Raw genomic sequence first — 17,042 nt, forward strand, 5'->3', positions numbered from 1 at the left:
CAACCCCTCTAAGAGCTGCCACAATGATGGTATGTAGGGGAAAGAGTACTGGGTTCAAGGGCAGGATTTTGGAATTCTAATCTCTATCCCACACTGTGTGGTTTTAGAAACATCCTTTCCCCTCTCTAGACCTGTTTGTCTAGTGTGCAATGTGCACATGATGTTCTGCATTGCCTTTCAAAGTGTGGTCCTTAATCGGGATCACACCGGTGATTGTTAAAAAGGCACATTCTTGTACCCACTCCAGAACTGCCAAAGTAGAATCTCAAGGTGTGCCTGGAAACCCGAGTTTCTAACAGCTGCATTGGTATACTGTTGCACAGCAGGAGTCTGTGAACCTCTGATCTCTTGGCTGTGACCAACTGTGATGCTTTATTCTGTTCTCAGTGACTCAGGCAATTGGTCTGAGTGTGGGTATGGTGGTTGGTGGGTACTGAATTCTCACCCCACAGACCCTTGGTGAATGTGGATCTGAGGGAGGGACCCACAGATCCCGAGGTCAGAGCTCTTGGGCCCTCTGACTAAGAGGGGCCTGAAGTGTTTGCAGAGAAAAAGAGACTAAATGCTTTTTAGAAGTGCCATGAATGATCCCCTGCCCCTACATAATATTCATTCATTCACAAATATTTAAGAACCTATTACATGCTAGGTCTATCTCGGTGCTGGAAGACACAGCAATAGACAAAACAAAAATCCCTGTCTTCATAAAATTTACATTCTAGTGGGGGTGACAGGCAGTAAAGAAAGAAATAAGTAAAATGTATAGCATGTTAGTATAAGTGCCGAAGAGAAAAAGCAGGAAGGGGAATAGAAATTCTTTTAAGCCGAGTGCAAGTGTTCTAACGAAGTGCTGTGATGTCATTGCTTGCTTTAACCTGGGAAAGAATAAGAGAGACCGCCATGGCTCCCAGTGACGTCACGACTAGCTCTGTGACACCGCGTCAAGATGTTCCGTAGCAATCTGGTCTCTTCTATGACGTCTGCAGACAAGCCCAGAAACAGGGGAGAGGGTTGGGTCCCGCCGCGGGGCCTGCCGGCTGCATTCAGGCTCCGCGTGGTCCCAGCAGCGTGCACCGGCTGAGGGAGGGCCGAGAGCCTGGACCGCTGCGGAGGCGACTTTGGCGTCCGTGAGGGGGCGGCCGGGAGTCAGGATGCGGCGGAGCTCCCGCCCGGGCTCGACCACGTCCCCGCACAAGCACACGACCAACTTCTACAGCGACAACAGCAACAGCTCAGTGAGCGTCACCTCGGGGGACAGCAGCGGCCACCGGTCAGCTGGGCCGGGGCCCGGGGAGCCCGAGGGCAGAAGAACCCAGGGCTCGAGCTGCGGTGAGCCCGCCTTGAGCTCAGAAGTGCCCGGAGGAACCACATGGGCTGGAAGCTCTCGGCAGAAGCCGGCGCCTCGGAGCCACAATGGGCAGACCGCCTGTGGCGCGGCAACCGTGAGGGGCGGGGCCTCGGGTGCGGGCGGGGTCGAACCCGGGTAAGCTGAGGGAGGGGGCGGGGCTGGGCACGGAATCGGGATGAAACTATATTTGGGGACCTCCTAGGGGGTGGGGCCTGTAGGGTAAAGAGGGGCGGTACTAAATACGATGGCTTGAGGGGCGGGGCCTAAGTGCGATGGACGATCCTGGGAAGGGAGGAGAGAATCCTGTGATTGGGTATCACCGAGGAGGCTCGGCCTCGATGTTAGCATGAGTGGCTACCTGGAACTCCCGGCCGCACCAAGACCTAAGGCTGGGGGCGCGGTCTTCTCTTGGGGTTGGGAGTAGTCTTGAAAGCATCTCTGAGGGGCGGGGCCTCAGAATGCTGAGAGACCTGGGATGCGGATGCAGTGGGACCAAAGGCTGAGAGGGTGCCCCGTTTCTGGGCTGGAAAACCTGAGGCCGGGTCCGGGGGGAAGAGTGCGCCTGCTATGAGCAAGGCCCCAATGGAGCCCTTGGGCTCCTGCAGAACCGGCTGGCTCTCCTGTTGTCTCTGAGGAGCAGTTCGACCTTCTCTCGACCCTGGACCTGAGGCAAGAGATGCCTACCCCGCGAGTGTCCAAGAGCTTCCTGAGTATGCGCCAGGCCAGCCCGAATCCCCTCAGACCTTCCGGTTTCCCTCCCCGAATTCCAGTTCTCACCTCTGAGACCCTATTCTCCATTCTCAGACCCTCGCCCATGCTTGAGTCTCAAGGCCCTTCCCTGAGCCAGATCCACCACCACTCATTTTCCTTGCCCCCATCTAATTCTCCTAGCCCACTCCTCTCCATCACTCCTCCTCTCTAAGCTGTACTCCCATTTCTGAGACCCCTCTCCTCTCCTCAGGCCTACTTTTCCAGGTGCTTAGCGTGTTGTTATCCCTGCTAGGAGACATGCTGGTCAGTGTGTACAGGTCAGAGGGAGGAAAGGGGGAGCCTCAGGGGCTGCTCTTTTGAGGAGGTGGGGAGCAGGGCCAGACCTGGCTGAGGCTTGAGCCGATTCAGACCTGGTTGAATCGTGTTCACAAGAGCTGGGTCTAGGAGCCTGGGGTGGGGGCTGCGGGTTTACTAGGATCCTGGGACCTCAGCCTCCCTCCGGTTCTTCAGGGAGGTCTGTTCCATCCGCTTCTTGCTCACCGCTGTGTCACTGCTGAGCCTCTTTCTGACAGGTGAGGGGGTGGTGAATTCCCTGGGGCCCCAGCCCTAGATGCTTTGGAGCCAAACTGGGTGCATTTTCTCCTATGTCCCTCAGGGCACTCTGCCTTTTCAGTCCCCCTCAGTCTCCTCCTTCAGGGCACTAATCCATCCTTAGACTCCACCCTCTCAAGCCTCTTCTCCCTCACTGTCAGTTTATACCAGCGAAACCCTCTCCCCTCCCTTTCCTTGAGACCACCCTCCTCTTTCTCCAGCACTCTGGTGGGGGCTCCTGTGTCTGGTACCTCCTTTGGAAAATGTGAGTCATGGAGACTATGTCCCTGGGTGGGTGGTTGGCAAGCTCTGAACTTGGAGGTTGTGGGGGATCCCCTGGGCTGCTGGGAGTGGGCAGTGCTGGAAGGGCTGAATATAAACAGATTTCTGAGAGATTATGTCCAGAGATGCTTGAGGGTCTCTGTGGGGTTCCGAAGGTCGGGCGGAAGGCAGTCCTCAAAAAGAAGATCCTTTGAGTCTGACTGCTCCCACACTGAAGTCGGACAAGGAGGTGGGTGGGAGCTGAGCAGCCCTTGTACTTTGTCCCTCCCTCCTCCAATAGGAACCTAAGGAGATGCTGACTCTAAGGTGAAAGATGACACTTGGGGTGGGGAATTGGAGGGGGGAGGCTCAAAGGTACCTCTGTGGGGGGCCTTATGAGAAGTGTCTGGGGGACTGGGAGCCAACCACATGGTACCGACCCACCCACCCCCACCCACCCCCCCACCTCCTCCGCCTGCAGCGAGTACCACGAGCGCGTGCGCTCCCAGGGACAGCAGCTGCAGCAGCTCCAGGCGGAGCTGGATAAACTCCACAAGGAGGTGTCCAGCGTTCGCGCAGCCAACAGCGAGGTGAGCTCGGTGGCCGCGTCCTGCTCTCATAGCAGGACCCCAGGGGTGTACAGGAGCCCCGCCGGATGCACAGTCCTCGCCCACCTTGGAAACCCTTTGCAGAACCTTGCTCCCCGGGTCCTGAGCCCCAACGTCGGGATTTCTCTCAGGGCCCACAAAGTTCATCCCAGAAAATCTAGTTCTCAGAGAACTCTGTCTCCATATAAAACCAGCGCGCAAGCCCCGCCCTCCCTCTTTTTAGAGAGTGGCCAAGCTCGTATTCCAGAGGTTGAATGAGGACTTTGTGCGGAAACCCGACTATGCGCTGAGCTCTGTAGGTAAGACCTGGGACACTGAGAGCCTGAAACTCAGAGACACAGAAAGAGACAGAGACACTCACACAGACAGACCTGTGCACATGACCAGCCCAAGGAGTCCAGCCTCAGACAGACCCTGCCCCAGCTGTCGGTCAGGCCTGGGTGCCACTAAGTGGTTGTTTCTCCCTCTCCAGGAGCGTCCATCGACCTAGAGAAGACGTCCCATGACTACGAGGACGCGACCACTGCCTACTTCTGGAATCGCTTCAGCTTCTGGAACTACGCCCGGCCACCCACGGTTATCCTGGAGGTGGGCTTGAAACCTGGATCCTAGAACAGGACCAGGGACAGCGGGATGCTGGGGAAACGACTCAACAGCTCCTTGGAGGTGGGACCTAGCTGAGCTGAGGGTGTGGCGCTAGGCAGGGGTCCTGCTGGGCAGAAAATGGGCCAAGTTAGAGGTGAGGCCTGGCTTGGTTGGGATGAGGCTCTAGGCAAGGCCTAGGACAGCATTAAGCTGTAGGAGAAACCTGGCAGTGCTAGAGACTGGGGCCCTGGCTACGCTGGACCCGGGTTTGGGGTGAAGGACTGAGTGGGACCCATGCTGAGGTCGAACTTAGGGCGGGGCCTACCTAAGTCAATGCCCAGATTGGGGAAGGGCCAGAGCCGCTTGGTCTCCAGGTTCTGATGGTCTGTCGGTCTGCCTGCAGCCAGATGTGTTCCCTGGGAATTGCTGGGCCTTTGAGGGAGACCAGGGCCAGGTGGTGATCCGGCTGCCGGGTCGTGTGCAGTTGAGCGACATCACCCTTCAGCATCCACCACCCAGCGTGGCGCATACTGGGAAAGCCAACAGCGCCCCCCGCGATTTCGCAGTCTACGTGAGTAGGACTGAGGCCTAGGTAGGGGATTTTGCCTAGACAGTACCAGGCAATCATGAAAACTGATGCCACTATCTGAGCTTTACTTGCTCATCTATAAAATGAAGACACTACCACTTGCCTCTCAGAGCAGCTGTAGGTTATAAGTAATTATAACCATATCCAAATATTAGTTATGTTTGAGTGCTTACTCTGTGCAGAGTAGTTTACATGGATTATTTACATGGATTATCTCCTTGTGGCCACAATATTGACATGCTATTAACTCCCCTTCACAGATAAAGAAAGTAATCATCAGAAGGGGGCCCTTACTTGCCCAAGGTCGCACAGCTAACAGACTCAAATTTGCAGCTTGGTTTCATTGAGCCCACATTCCATACCACATCAAATATAACACCAAAAAAGAAATGAGAGCATGAATACAACTACTGAACACAGCAGGTCCTCAACAAAGTTGCTTTCTCTCCTCTGTGTCTCACTGTTCGTCTATTCACTCTTCATCTACCAGGGCCTCCAAGTTGATGATGAGACTGAAGTATTTTTGGGGAAATTTACCTTCGACGTGGAGAAATCTGAGATTCAGACTTTCCACCTACAGGTGTGTTCTTCTCTGGGAGTTAGAGTGCTAAGGGGGTGGGACAGCGAGGGAAGATTGGGAAGGAGGCAGCCCTTGGGAGAGAGGACTTGGCATGATCCATTTGTCTCCCCAGAATGACCCCCCAATGGCCTTTCCCAAGGTGAAGATCCAGATTCTAAGCAACTGGGGCCACCCCCGTTTCACGTGCTTGTATAGAGTACGAGCCCATGGCACACGAACCTCAGAGGGGGCAGGGGACAGTGCCACAGGGGGGCCCCATTAAACATGCTGATTGTTGGAGTGGAGGTTTGTACTGAAAGAAGCTGGATCAATGCCGAAGGGTCTGTTGGGGCGGCGGGGTGCTCTGATTACCTTTGGTATTTAAGTATGGTGATGGCTGTACCCTCTTAAGTAGCAGCAGCTCACATTTATGCAGTACTTCATCATGTACTCTGGACATTATACACATTACTTAACTAATCCTCATGATCACAGCAGAGGGGGAAACCACTCAGGTCAGAAAACTTGTTCAAGGTCACACAGTGAAGAACTGTCACAGCAAGACCCAAGCCCACCTTCCTACAGAGGCCACCGTCTTTAACTGCAGAGCTGCCAGTCAGCCTGAAGCCAAGCTTGTGCACCTCAATTCCCACTCCCAAATTCTGGGAAAGTTGCCCAACTCCTACTAGGTGCAGTTGGAGGGAGAACTACCCCTTTTCCTTAAACACTCAAACTAAGCAGACTTGAGAACCTCTAGGAAGCATCTGAGTCACAGCCGATGCAGGCCTGGTAGCCCCTGCTCAGGTTGTCTTTACTGAGACCAGAGTGCCCAACTCTATGCTAGGTATAGTACAGATAGTCTAGTGTTCATCAGTCCTTGCCCTCAAGGAGCCTGATAGGATAGAGAGGATGCTCCAGGAAACAGGACAATTCATTTACTGATCTAAGAATTCTTCACTCAAAAGTAGATGGAGGAATAAAAGATGGAGGAGACAGATATCAAAGGATTAATGAGTTCTACCTGGGCAGAGTAGAAAAGGGGGACCAGTATGAACAGAAAAAAACATGCAACATTTTGGCTGTTAAGATCCTTCTCCAGTGTGTTCATGTTTTGGGAGCATATACACACTATTCACAGTGGGTATACCTGTAGGAAGTTGAAGCTGAGTATGTGTGGGGATGGAGCATGTATCTATCTGTTTAAATTTTGAGGGTATTACTTTTGTAATTTGAAGACAAAGGGAAAATATTCTCTCGAGTGGTCTCAAAACCTAAGGTTATAAATGTGAACAAATACATCTTTTTTAGGAACCCAAAGCCTTAAAAGACTGGTATACATAAAAAATTTAAACTTCCATATGAAAAGAGTTCTAGAGACCAAAAGATACTATATATGAAAGGACAATGGCCTGGGAGGAAATATTTTCAATATGCATAAGAAATAACTGAATAACTATAACAGAATAAAGGCTATAACAACAATAAAAACCTATAAATCAGCTATTTGTAGAAATAAAATTCACAAACACATGAATAACTAGCTTTCATAATTAAATAAATTCAACTAAAAATGGTATTTTTTCTTTTTTTGCCTGTCAGATTAACAAAAGGGTTAAAAAACTGTTATAAAGGGCAATTCACAATATCTATTAAAATTTTAAATATTTATACCCTTTGATTTAGCATTTTTACTTCAAGGAACAAATCCTTCAGAAACATTCCTGTAAATGCACAGATAATGTAGAAGGATATTCGTTACAGCACTGTATATAACAGAAGAAAATTGGAAGGGACCCAAATCTCAGTAAGTAAGGAATTGGCTAAATAAAGTGTAGTGCACTTATATGCATAATAATATATAGGTATTAAAAAGAATGAGGTTGGCAATTAAGTTCTAATGGGTAAGATACCCAAAATATAAAAAACAAGGTGCAAATAGTATGTATACTATCCTATTTAGAAAAAAAAACAACTCAGACTTAGGAAAGACTGCAGTTCTTACCTGCTCCATTATCTATTTTAAAGCATGCTAAAATAGTGTATATAAAATGATCTCATTTTTATAGAAAAACATGTATAGACTATAAATACTATGGATAAAGGACTAAAAAATATGCACCAAATATTTTATTGGGATATGGACGTTTAGCTGATATTTTTCCTGTATTCCTACGATGAATATACATATTAATTTTCTAGCAAGAAAAAAAAAACTGTTAAAAATTCAAGCCTGTAGCCTATTTTTAGGACTAGAACTACCACTGCTCCCTCCCTAGGAAGTCTAGCATAGCCCCTACTCCAACTTAAAACTCATTCCTCCCCTAGCACTCTCCATCTTGTCCTGTGTTTGCAGCTCTGCCCAGCAGGGTGTCTGGCTTACATTCAATCTTTGTATTTTCAAAATAAAGTCAGTATCTCCAAATTTATGGCCTGGAATACATAATTTCTTTGAGTGGGGCTGTTGTGTCAGAAGCATCCCTCACTCAACAACTCCCAAGGTCAATAAATAGGCTCAGAGAAAAGTAAACATGGCTAACAGCAGATTCCTACCCAAAAACAGAGTGGTGGCAAAGCAGTGGTCATCGTTGATCTTTATTGAATGAAGGGCTCCAGGGGGCAAGCAGGTGGGATCAAGAGCAGCAATAGCAGGAGCAAGTATAAAAGTATAAAATATATAAACTGCTAGCACTGGCGAGTGTGTTCAGAGGTGGGGACACAGGGCTGAGGACTGGCCATAACCTACGCTCCAAGGGAATCTAGGCCTGAGGAGCCTGTGCAGGGCCCTTCGCTGGGAGTGGAAGCGGCTTGAATGGGGCCCAGCCTTGGGCCTTGAAGTAGGAGACCAGTTGCATGGGTACCTCTGCGAGCACAGTCTGCGCCAATGCCTCTCGAGGGGCCTGCCAGGAGAAGAGGGGCAAAGTCAGTGGGGGCCCGCAACAGCTTCGAGGGATATGAAATCTAACACCTAACCCTGCCCCAGACTTAGGTAAAAGGGTGAGTATCCCCACTCACATCAGGGAGAGGTGGAAGGGTAAATTCCCAGATCTGGTCTGCCCCCACACTTGTCCCCACTCACATTCTGGAAGCGGCGGTAGGGCACAAATTGCACTATGTCACGGGCAGCTCCCTCCCCGGAGCGTGTGCGCAGGGGTCCACCATCAGCATCCAACTGCTCCATGGCCTCGAAGTCAGCACCGCCCACACCCACGATGATCACTGACATAGGCAGGTGGGAGGCACGAACCACAGCCTCACGTGTGGCCTCCACATCTGTCACAGCACCGTCGGTTAGCAGCAACAGCACAAAGTATTGCTGGGGGGGCAAGTCATTCACATACTGAGGCAGACTCTCTAAACATCCCAGCCACATATTCCCACACTGACAAGAAGTCCCTTGTTACATAGCCCTCAAGGCAGCCCTGAACTGAGACCACCCCACCACCACCTCCCATAACCCTTACCGAGGCAGTCCTCTGTTGTGCAGCCTGGGCTGCAAACCTGGCCACATGGTTGATGATGGGTGCAAAATTTGTGGGGCCATAGAGGCGAACTTGGGGCAGGGCCTGACGGTAGGCATCCACAATACCCTGGATGCCTAGAGAAGAAGGGCAAAAACACCGTAAAACACCGAGTGTCTTGGAATTGAGCCAGTCCTGACATCATCCCACCTTAGAAGAGGAGATTTGGGAACCTGGGTGCATTTCATTCAATCGCCCCTGTAACCCAAGGTACTTAACCTTATTCTACAGATGAGGAAATTAAGGCCAAAGACAAGAGGGACACTTGTCCTAAATCACAGCTTGAATAAAAACCCAGATTAGGGGATATCCTGAAGAACCTAGGACAGTTGGGCACCAGATAACCCATTCAATAAGATAATGAATTATAATCCATTTAATAAAATAAGAATCCATAGAGCTATGAAAGCTCTTCCTTAATATACAAAGAAGGAGGAATTACAAAATCAGTCAACAAACGTAGAGATAAATGATTCAGGCAAGGATCATCAACGGATGCTAAAACTAGGGGTTAAGAGATGAGCAATTAGATATTTATATAGCCTCAAAGTATCTTCCCAAAAGATACTTAATTACAAAGAGAAAAACAGTACTTGCATAGTACAGAAACCTGACAGACTCTACCTTTACCAATGATCAAAGTTAACATGGCTGGTAATAGGATAAATCAATATCATGTGCTTCCTGATACGATGCACTGAGAAGAAAACAGCATCATGTCTGTGATATTCCCACCAAAAATGCATAATCTCAACCTAATCCTGAGGAAGCATCAGGTAAAACCAAACTGTGAGACATTCTATAAATTATCTGGCCTGTAATTTTAAACAACGTCAATATCATGAAAGAATGAAGAACTATGGAAGACGATAACTGAATGCAAGATGTGATCCAAGATATCCTTTTGCTGTAAAAGAACAGTTGGTAAGATTTGAATAAAATCTATAGATTGGATAATAGTATTGTATTGATGTTAATTTCCTGACTTTGAGAATGGTAATGTGGTCATGTAAGAGAATGTCTTTGATTTTAGGAAACACACACTGAGGTATTTAGGGATAAAGGGCCACATGAATGATAATAGGTGCAAAGTTGGTAGGGCCATAGAGGCAAAATTGGAGCAGGGCTTATTTACTACAATTTTCAAACATTTCAGAAAAAAAAGTGTGTGTGTGTGTGTGTGTGTGTGTGTGTGTGTGTGTGTGTGTGTAGAGAGAAAGAAAGACAGAGAGAGACAGAGATGGGGCGGGGTGGGGAGAACTTGAGAATAACGAAGCAAATGTGGCAAAATGTTCGTGTTTGAAGAATCTGGTTGAAGATAAACACTAGCGCCTGTGACCCAGGCCCTGACTCCTGAGCTCCAATGACCTGAACACCTATAACTATTCCTGCAACTTTCCTCTAAGTCTGAACCCGTATCAAAATAAAAACCCAGGTCAGGTCAGGTCAAGTTTTCCACTGCAGCTTATTGCCCATGTGGGGGTGGCTGGGAAGCCAGGAGGTTTGGCCCTCTCTAAACAAAACAGCACAGGGCAAAAAGTACCCTGAAAAGAGATGATACCCAAATAAGTACTTGTGAGCTTCTCAACAGAGATAATGATAACAGCTACCATTTTTTAGAGAGCACTTAGTATGTACCAGGCTTAAAGTTTCCAACTTTACATACATCTTCTCCTACAATATCAGTATTCAATATCCTACAATACTATAATCCTACAAGCACATAGAAGCAGAGCAACTTCACAAATTACATTGTTAGAAAATGGCAGGATAAAAATTTGACTCCAGAGGCCTAGCTTTAAAATCCATTCTTCTGAACAATGGAGTTAGGAATCTGCTCCCCCATCCCCACTCTCTCTTGCCAGCATAGGTTTGGCCCTCTGGGTATGAAGAGATCTGTCTTATGCTGGAGGATGGGAGACTTACCTGAACAGTAGGGGTTACTGGGATTGAAGTTCAAAGCAAATTCATGGGAGACCTGAAAACAAGAATGAAAATGAGGTTCTTCCCTCATAGCCACCTTTGTACTAAGAAAGAGGGCACCATGGTATGTACCAAGCATCTTATAGGAGCTATTTAGTCCTGAGCACTTGCTGTAACCTGCCTCTCCCCACAAAGCTGGGTGCCAGGCAGTGAGTCCACTGCATCTGCCAAAATCAGGAGTCTGAAACTGAAAACTCGAGTACAGGAAGGGAAGAGTGCGCTCACCTGCCAGTCAGGGGGCACTTGAGCCCCAAATCCAAATGCTGGGAACAGCTTGTCCCTGTGGGAGGACAGTGAGTTGGGGAAAAGGCAGTGAGGGAACTGTGAGCCCAGAGGCTGAGGCATCTGCAGGGAGTGGGGATGGCCAAGAGAAGTTACTTACGAATCATAGTCCTGAATCACGCTTCCCACACTCCACAGTGCTGTCAGGTACTCGTTGACCCCTGTTGGGCTCAGGTAGTGCAGGGAGTCTGGTGAGGAGGGGTCTCCATTGGAGCCTGTGAAGTCCACACCCACCTAGAAAGATAGGAAGAAAGAAGCTGAAGGCCCCCTTGAGCCCCAAATCTGTTCTCTTGCCCCTGGTAAAGCAACTTACAGTAAAGTTGACTTGACAGCCTCCCATCACATAGTCGAGGAATGAATACTCTGTTTCTACCTGCAGATGAAACCAGGGTCATGTCTAGGGTGAAGGGGTTGGGGCCATGGTGCTCAGGGATCAGAGCCTGGTCACATGGGCTACTGTCTCACCTGGCAAATCTTGACACGAATAGTTCCAGAGTTCTTGTAGCTTTTCTTTTTCTGCTGTTTCTCAGGGTGGATGCATTCAAACTCAGCCTGGTAAGGAAAGAAAACTTTGGGTAGGAAACTCCCACAGCATCAGTCAGGACTGGAGTGTAGCTGCCCTGCTCTCCTCCCCTCCCTAGAGCTACAGCACTCTAGGCCCACCACGACACCCCTAAGGAGGGCCAGCACTCACTGGGGCTGCTTGCAGCTGGGCCAAACTGGTGTGGAAGGTACCAATGAGATCATGTGAACCATCACTGTCATAGTCTGAGCATCGTACCTGGGAGGGAAGGTGTATGAGTATATAAAGGCCAGGAGGCAGGTGGCAGGTGAGAAAAAATCCTTCCCCAGGTCTCTGCCCCCATTCAGTCCACTCAGGAGGCAAACATCTTACCTGGATAGGTGTGCTAGGGTCTCCCCCACAGAAATGCTGAAGGGGAACAGAGAAGCGCTTCCATGCAGGGTTCAGGTTGTTCTTGATTACCTGAAGGTAGAGGGCAAGGTGTCCAGTGAGTTCTGGGCTGGTACGTGGGAAGCTGCCGTCCTTTCCCTACCCATATGTAGTCTCTTTCTCTGTATTCCAAACCTGGGTAGTCACGAGCCCCAGGAGATTCCCTCCTACCCCACCTACTCAATCCCCGGGGGTCTCACACCTCAGATCTGTATGCCAGGTGCCATTTCCCATCACCCTGGCGGAAGAACTCCAAGTATGGATCAGATTTCCCCAGGAAGTCCTGTCAATGCCACAAAGACCTGTTATAAAACTCAGGGATAAAGAACCACAATGCCAGACCTCTGCCCCCAATACACCATTCCAATCCCCTTAATTCTTGAACCCCAAGAACCCCCATCTACACGTACCTTTTTATCTAGGTTTCTGGCTTCCACCTCCATGGTCACTACACGACTATCTTTCAATTCCTGAGATGAGATCTAGGTAAGGGCACAGGAGACTGTATCATCTCAGGAATTCCTCATCGATCTATAAAGCCCTCCACCCCACCCACACAGAGTTCTTCCTTACCGTGATGGTCCCCTGCCCAGCAGGTTTTCCAGGCTTCAGCATCAAAGGCAGAGTTATTATCTGGCTGGACACAATCTGGGGCAGAGCAGTAGGGGTGGGGTGTCAAGATTTCAGGCAGGGTTAGGTTCTGCTTGACCCTCACCCTCCAACTCCAGGCAGGCTGGGTTGTCTGACAGGGCTCTTACTGAACCTGTGTCTGAAGGATTTTAATCCCTGGTACTACATACCTGTCCTAGGGAACACTCAGCCCCACCTAAGAAGTCGTCATCCCCCAGCTCAGGTGTCTTGTTGTCTATGTCATAGATGCCAAATCGGAGCTTCTGGACTGTTTCAAAGTGATATTCAAGCTGCAGAGTCTTGGAGAACTCAGGGCTCGAGCAGTTCCGTACTCGCTCAGTTCGGCCAAGCTGTGGACAGAGGCTGATAGCATCACATTCATACACCCTCTACCCTGAAACAGTCCAAGGCTGCCTCCACTACCCTATCCCCCATGTTCTCTCTCACCTCAACCCAGTTGCCCCCTCCCACATCCTGTAAAAGGACACAGAGTGGGTCAGACTTGGAGCCGATGTCCTTATCGATGAGGTGGTCACAGGAAATGGACAGTTGAACCAAGGTCACGCAGCGGGCCATCTGGGGAAAAAGGTACAAGTCAAACACAGAAGGAGCTTCTCCACCCTCCCCTGACTGTATTTCTCAGCTTGGGAAGGCCAGCAGGCTTCACCCAGGCAAGGCTGAGCCTGTGTCCACCCTCATGACACCTAAGGAAGAGAAGGACCTACAGCCTCCATACTCCTTCGATCCCCTTGGGTGAGCTCAATGGAACAGGAGGTGGTGATTATAAACAACCTTGGTCCAACGGTATAATGGGAAGACCTGGACTCTAATCCTGATCTATTCAGAGACCAATGACACTCACCTCCGACCCCGTTACTGGCTCCAGATCAGACCCTAATGCAAATTCCAATCTCAACGCTGACCTAAACACAACCACGATCCAGAAACTGCTCCCCTAAAAATATCTTCCTTCAATGATTTCCCACTAACCCTGGGGCCCCGCATCTTGAGGAAGAGTTGTAGTCCTCCCGATGACTCTCATAACCTCTAATCAGCTGCTCCTGTCCCACTCCTGACTATTCTCACTGCCACTACCCAGTCCAAGAAATCATTTTTCACCAAGCTTATCACATTAGCCTCTTTAACTGATCTCCCTTATCCTATGCCACCCCCACCTCCATTTCTCCATCCTCACACCTATAGGCTATTTTCAATACAGCAGCAATTGGGGTGATTCTGTTAAAACATAAGTCAGGTCATGTCACACCTCTGCTCTAACCCTCTAATGATTTCCCATTGCTTAGAAAAAAATCCAACTCTACCATGGCATGCAAGGTCTTCAAAGACCTAGATCCAGCTTGATCTCATAAAATCTTTTCTCTTGCTCACTACATTCTGGCCACACAGGTCTGCTCGCTTACCATTCCTCAAAAAAAAAAAAACCCTGTTTGTACTTCAAAGCATGAAATGTTCTTCCCTCATATTATCCACATGGCTTGCTCCCACTAAGGCGTTATTCAAAATCATCTTTCTCCATTTCCACAACGGAAAAGGCTCTTTTCTAGCCACTCTAAAATTTTAACCCTAATACCCTTTCCTCTTTTTACTCTTTAGCATTAATCACCCTCTAATATTGCTACATTATATAATTTGTCTTCCCTACTAGAATGTAAACTCCATGAGGGAAGGGTTATTTGCCTGTTCTGTTCATCGCTCTATCCCAAGCACCTAGACAATATCTGCTGAATGAAATCCAAAAGGCCACATGCAGCCTCAGCTCCCAGCCTGCCATCTCCAAACTGACTGGCAACCAAGCAGCGCCAAGGTTTTCCAATTCATCTACTTCCTCTTTTGGAAAAACTATCTTCTAGCATGGATCACCATGACTCCATGTAACCCCTCCTCCTGCAGTCACCATAACAATTATCCTCAGACCCCTTGCTATCCCTATGTCTGTCCCCCCGACCCATATACCTACAGACAATCTGTACCAGGAGTATAAGCGAGACCGGATCTCTCACCTATCTTCCCACCCAGCACGCCAGGTTTCCCAGCATTATACCCCTGGATGCCTCCAGCCTCAGCCTCCCTTAAACTGACCCTCAGTCAATCCTTCCCCTGACCCAGCTGAGTTAGTGCTATTGCCATCTTGGTGCTTCATGGTCTCCATCTGGAAGGCTAGCAACCAAAGTTGGGATAATTCTTAGGGTTCCACTTGTTTCACATACTGCCCCTCTATAGCGCCTAAGCCTCTGCTTGAATGCATCCAATGATGGAAAACCCATCACTCTTACATTCCATTCATCAGAAAGTCCTGCTTCATAAAGTCCTACCCAAACCAACCCAAGTCTATTGAATTCTCATTTCTACACATCAATCCTATTTCTTCCCAGTCTAAAATTCCACAGAAAAAGTCTTATTCTGTCTCCTTCTGAGAACCCATCTGATAACTGGAGGCAGTGAACATCCCAGCTAAAATCTGGAGAAACAGCCCCAGTTCTTTTGAATGTTGCCCCTAGAATGTGGCATGTAGACTTTTAACCAGCCTGATCATCCCTGTAGAGGTTCCACAAGGAGAGATCCAGAGCAAACACATACTCCTGAGGGAGTGGGTCCACAACTTCCCCCAAGTCATAATCTGACTCCTGCTTCTCGCCTCACATGTTCTCCGACGCAGTGTTTACACAGTACAGAGACAAATGAAGAATGCTCATTTCACTGAGTGAGACACCTTAAATGTCTATCAATTAGGTGGTGACTAAATTATGGTACATTGAAACAAGAGAATCTGAGTAGCAGGTAAAAAAAAGGCAGGACTATATTGCATCAGTATAACATGAAAAAATAAAGTTGCAAAAAGTGGTAAAAGCATCATTCCACTTTAAACTTCAATTGTATGTGTATATACAATAGAATTGAACACATACACAAAATAAATACACTAGAAAAAATGGAAGATGCATCCAATAAAAGCAACTTTTATGTATACCTCAGAGGAGTGGAATTAAGGTTAAGACTCCTACATACTCGTACACTTCTATATTGTTTCAATATTTTACAGTTTATTTAATATTTTTAAAGGGCGTTAGCTTTTTTCCTCAATCCCCACCTGAAGTCCTCTTGACTATTCATTTTAAACCCAAAGCCTCTAGTTCAGCAACCCCCACCTAACCTCAGGCCTCATTGTCTCTTGCTCCCTGGTTTCTCCTCCTTAACACTGAGAGTCAACCCTGATGCCGGCTTCCAGGAGTCCATACCCTAATTAGAAGCTCTGGATAGCTGCCTCCAGGCCTTAGATTCACAGCCAGACTCCCTAGTAGGGCCACCTGTGGCACAACAACGGAGGGCACATCTACAAAGAATTCAGTAGTTGTATAATACTATGACCCTAATTCAACCGTCAAAGCCTTTTTCAGTCTCCTCTATCTCCTGCCATTCTGCCACCCACCCAACTAGTCATCCAAAGCTATTTCTAGTTCCTCGAAAATATATACATGCTGATACCTCTAACTTTCCTGCCTAGTAAATGCCTTGTCATCCAAGATTCTGCTATGACATTATTCCTTTATGAAGCAAGCCTTGCCCACCTTCCCCGGGATTCTCTCTCCTCCGAACTGCAACTGTTTCTTTATCGGTCTTTCTGTAATCAACCTCTCTCGGAAACCAGATCATACCATTTCTCTGCTTAAAACTCTGAAATGGCTTCCTAAAACTCGAAATAAAATCCATAGTTATCATGGTCTACAAGGCCCTGCAAGACCTGAACTCTGCCTAACTAATCATCTAGTCACACAAGTGTGTTCTAGCTGGATTTCATTTCTGATCCACATACACACATCAATCTCATTCTTGATCTTAGGACCTCTCTGTGCTGTCTTCCCCATTTACATTCCAGATAATAAGTTCTATTAGAGTAGGAACCATGTCTGGTTTATCTCTATCTCTTGTACTTACGGTAGTACCTATTCTATAGTAGATACTAAATAGTGACTTAATGTTGAAACCACTACATCCAAATTTTTGCTTTTGCCTGTCTACCCTCATAATCTATGGGCTCCTTGGAATTAGGGCTGGCTATTATTTCTCTATCCTTAATACTAGTGCTTAGTACATAGATAGTACTTATAACCATTTGCTAAATAAACAGTAAATGTGCTTTTGCTCAATTCAAACCCTCAGGCTTTTTCCATTTAAACTAATGTCCAGTAGTAAATCTTTCCTATCTTGATCTTGTACAACTAAGCTTTAAAATTTAAATGCAGGACTCCTAGAACTCAATATTAAACGACAGTCAACTAAAAAACTGGCAAAAAAAAATATCAGCTACTAAATAAAATATATGAAACAAAAATAAACAAAGGAAAAAGTGATCAACAGCACTTAGTCATCCAGGAAATAAATGTAAATTAAAACCACAATGGGATA

General features: G+C 47.8%; 2 protein-coding genes across 12 annotated transcripts in view; one reads left to right on the forward strand and one right to left on the reverse strand.

Moving 5' to 3' along the window:
- The first annotated feature begins 469 nt into the window (after positions 1-469).
- Positions 470-6,740, forward strand: SPAG4 (sperm associated antigen 4). Of its 4 annotated transcripts, none has more exons than XM_011378333.2 (12): positions 470-1,461; positions 1,954-2,058; positions 2,310-2,376; positions 2,570-2,631; positions 2,872-2,915; positions 3,213-3,238; positions 3,393-3,501; positions 3,743-3,818; positions 3,992-4,107; positions 4,508-4,675; positions 5,184-5,273; positions 5,386-6,740. In XM_011378333.2, the coding sequence occupies exons 1-12, from the start codon at positions 1,152-1,154 to the stop codon at positions 5,533-5,535; spliced, it is 1,323 nt and encodes a 440-aa protein (XP_011376635.1). In that variant the 5' UTR covers positions 470-1,151; the 3' UTR covers positions 5,536-6,740. The 4 variants fall into 4 exon arrangements, with proteins under 4 accessions (XP_011376635.1, XP_023378026.1, XP_023378025.1 ...); XM_023522260.1 differs by having other exon boundaries at positions 1,247-1,442; XM_023522257.1 differs by lacking the exons at positions 2,310-2,376; positions 2,570-2,631 and having other exon boundaries at positions 472-1,461.
- Positions 6,741-7,826: 1,086 nt separating this feature from the next.
- LOC105304318 (copine-1) overlaps positions 7,827-17,042 on the reverse strand; it is a 34,094-nt gene continuing 24,878 nt past the window's right edge. For 7 of the 8 annotated variants that reach the window (XM_023522240.1, XM_011378342.2, XM_011378344.2 and 4 more), the window contains 15 exons: positions 13,065-13,193; positions 12,788-12,967; positions 12,561-12,635; positions 12,398-12,469; positions 12,190-12,270; positions 11,931-12,020; positions 11,730-11,816; positions 11,501-11,587; positions 11,349-11,408; positions 11,136-11,269; positions 10,979-11,033; positions 10,697-10,748; positions 8,714-8,847; positions 8,329-8,565; positions 7,827-8,149 (listed from right to left, as the gene is read on the reverse strand). In XM_023522240.1, coding sequence (XP_023378008.1) covers positions 8,009-8,149; positions 8,329-8,565; positions 8,714-8,847; positions 10,697-10,748; positions 10,979-11,033; positions 11,136-11,269; positions 11,349-11,408; positions 11,501-11,587; positions 11,730-11,816; positions 11,931-12,020; positions 12,190-12,270; positions 12,398-12,469; positions 12,561-12,635; positions 12,788-12,967; positions 13,065-13,193 — 1,614 coding nt within the window. In that variant the 3' untranslated portion in view covers positions 7,827-8,008. Of the gene's footprint in view, positions 8,150-8,328; positions 8,566-8,713; positions 8,848-10,696; positions 10,749-10,978; positions 11,034-11,135; positions 11,270-11,348; positions 11,409-11,500; positions 11,588-11,729; positions 11,817-11,930; positions 12,021-12,189; positions 12,271-12,397; positions 12,470-12,560; positions 12,636-12,787; positions 12,968-13,064; positions 13,194-13,939; positions 14,044-17,042 lie in introns of those variants that run through there. The other variant, XM_011378340.2, reaches the window with a different exon arrangement.

The sequence above is a fragment of the Pteropus vampyrus genome, unplaced genomic scaffold, assembly GCF_000151845.1.
Source record: "Pteropus vampyrus isolate Shadow unplaced genomic scaffold, Pvam_2.0 Scaffold336, whole genome shotgun sequence".
Lineage (NCBI taxonomy): Eukaryota > Metazoa > Chordata > Mammalia > Chiroptera > Pteropodidae > Pteropus > Pteropus vampyrus.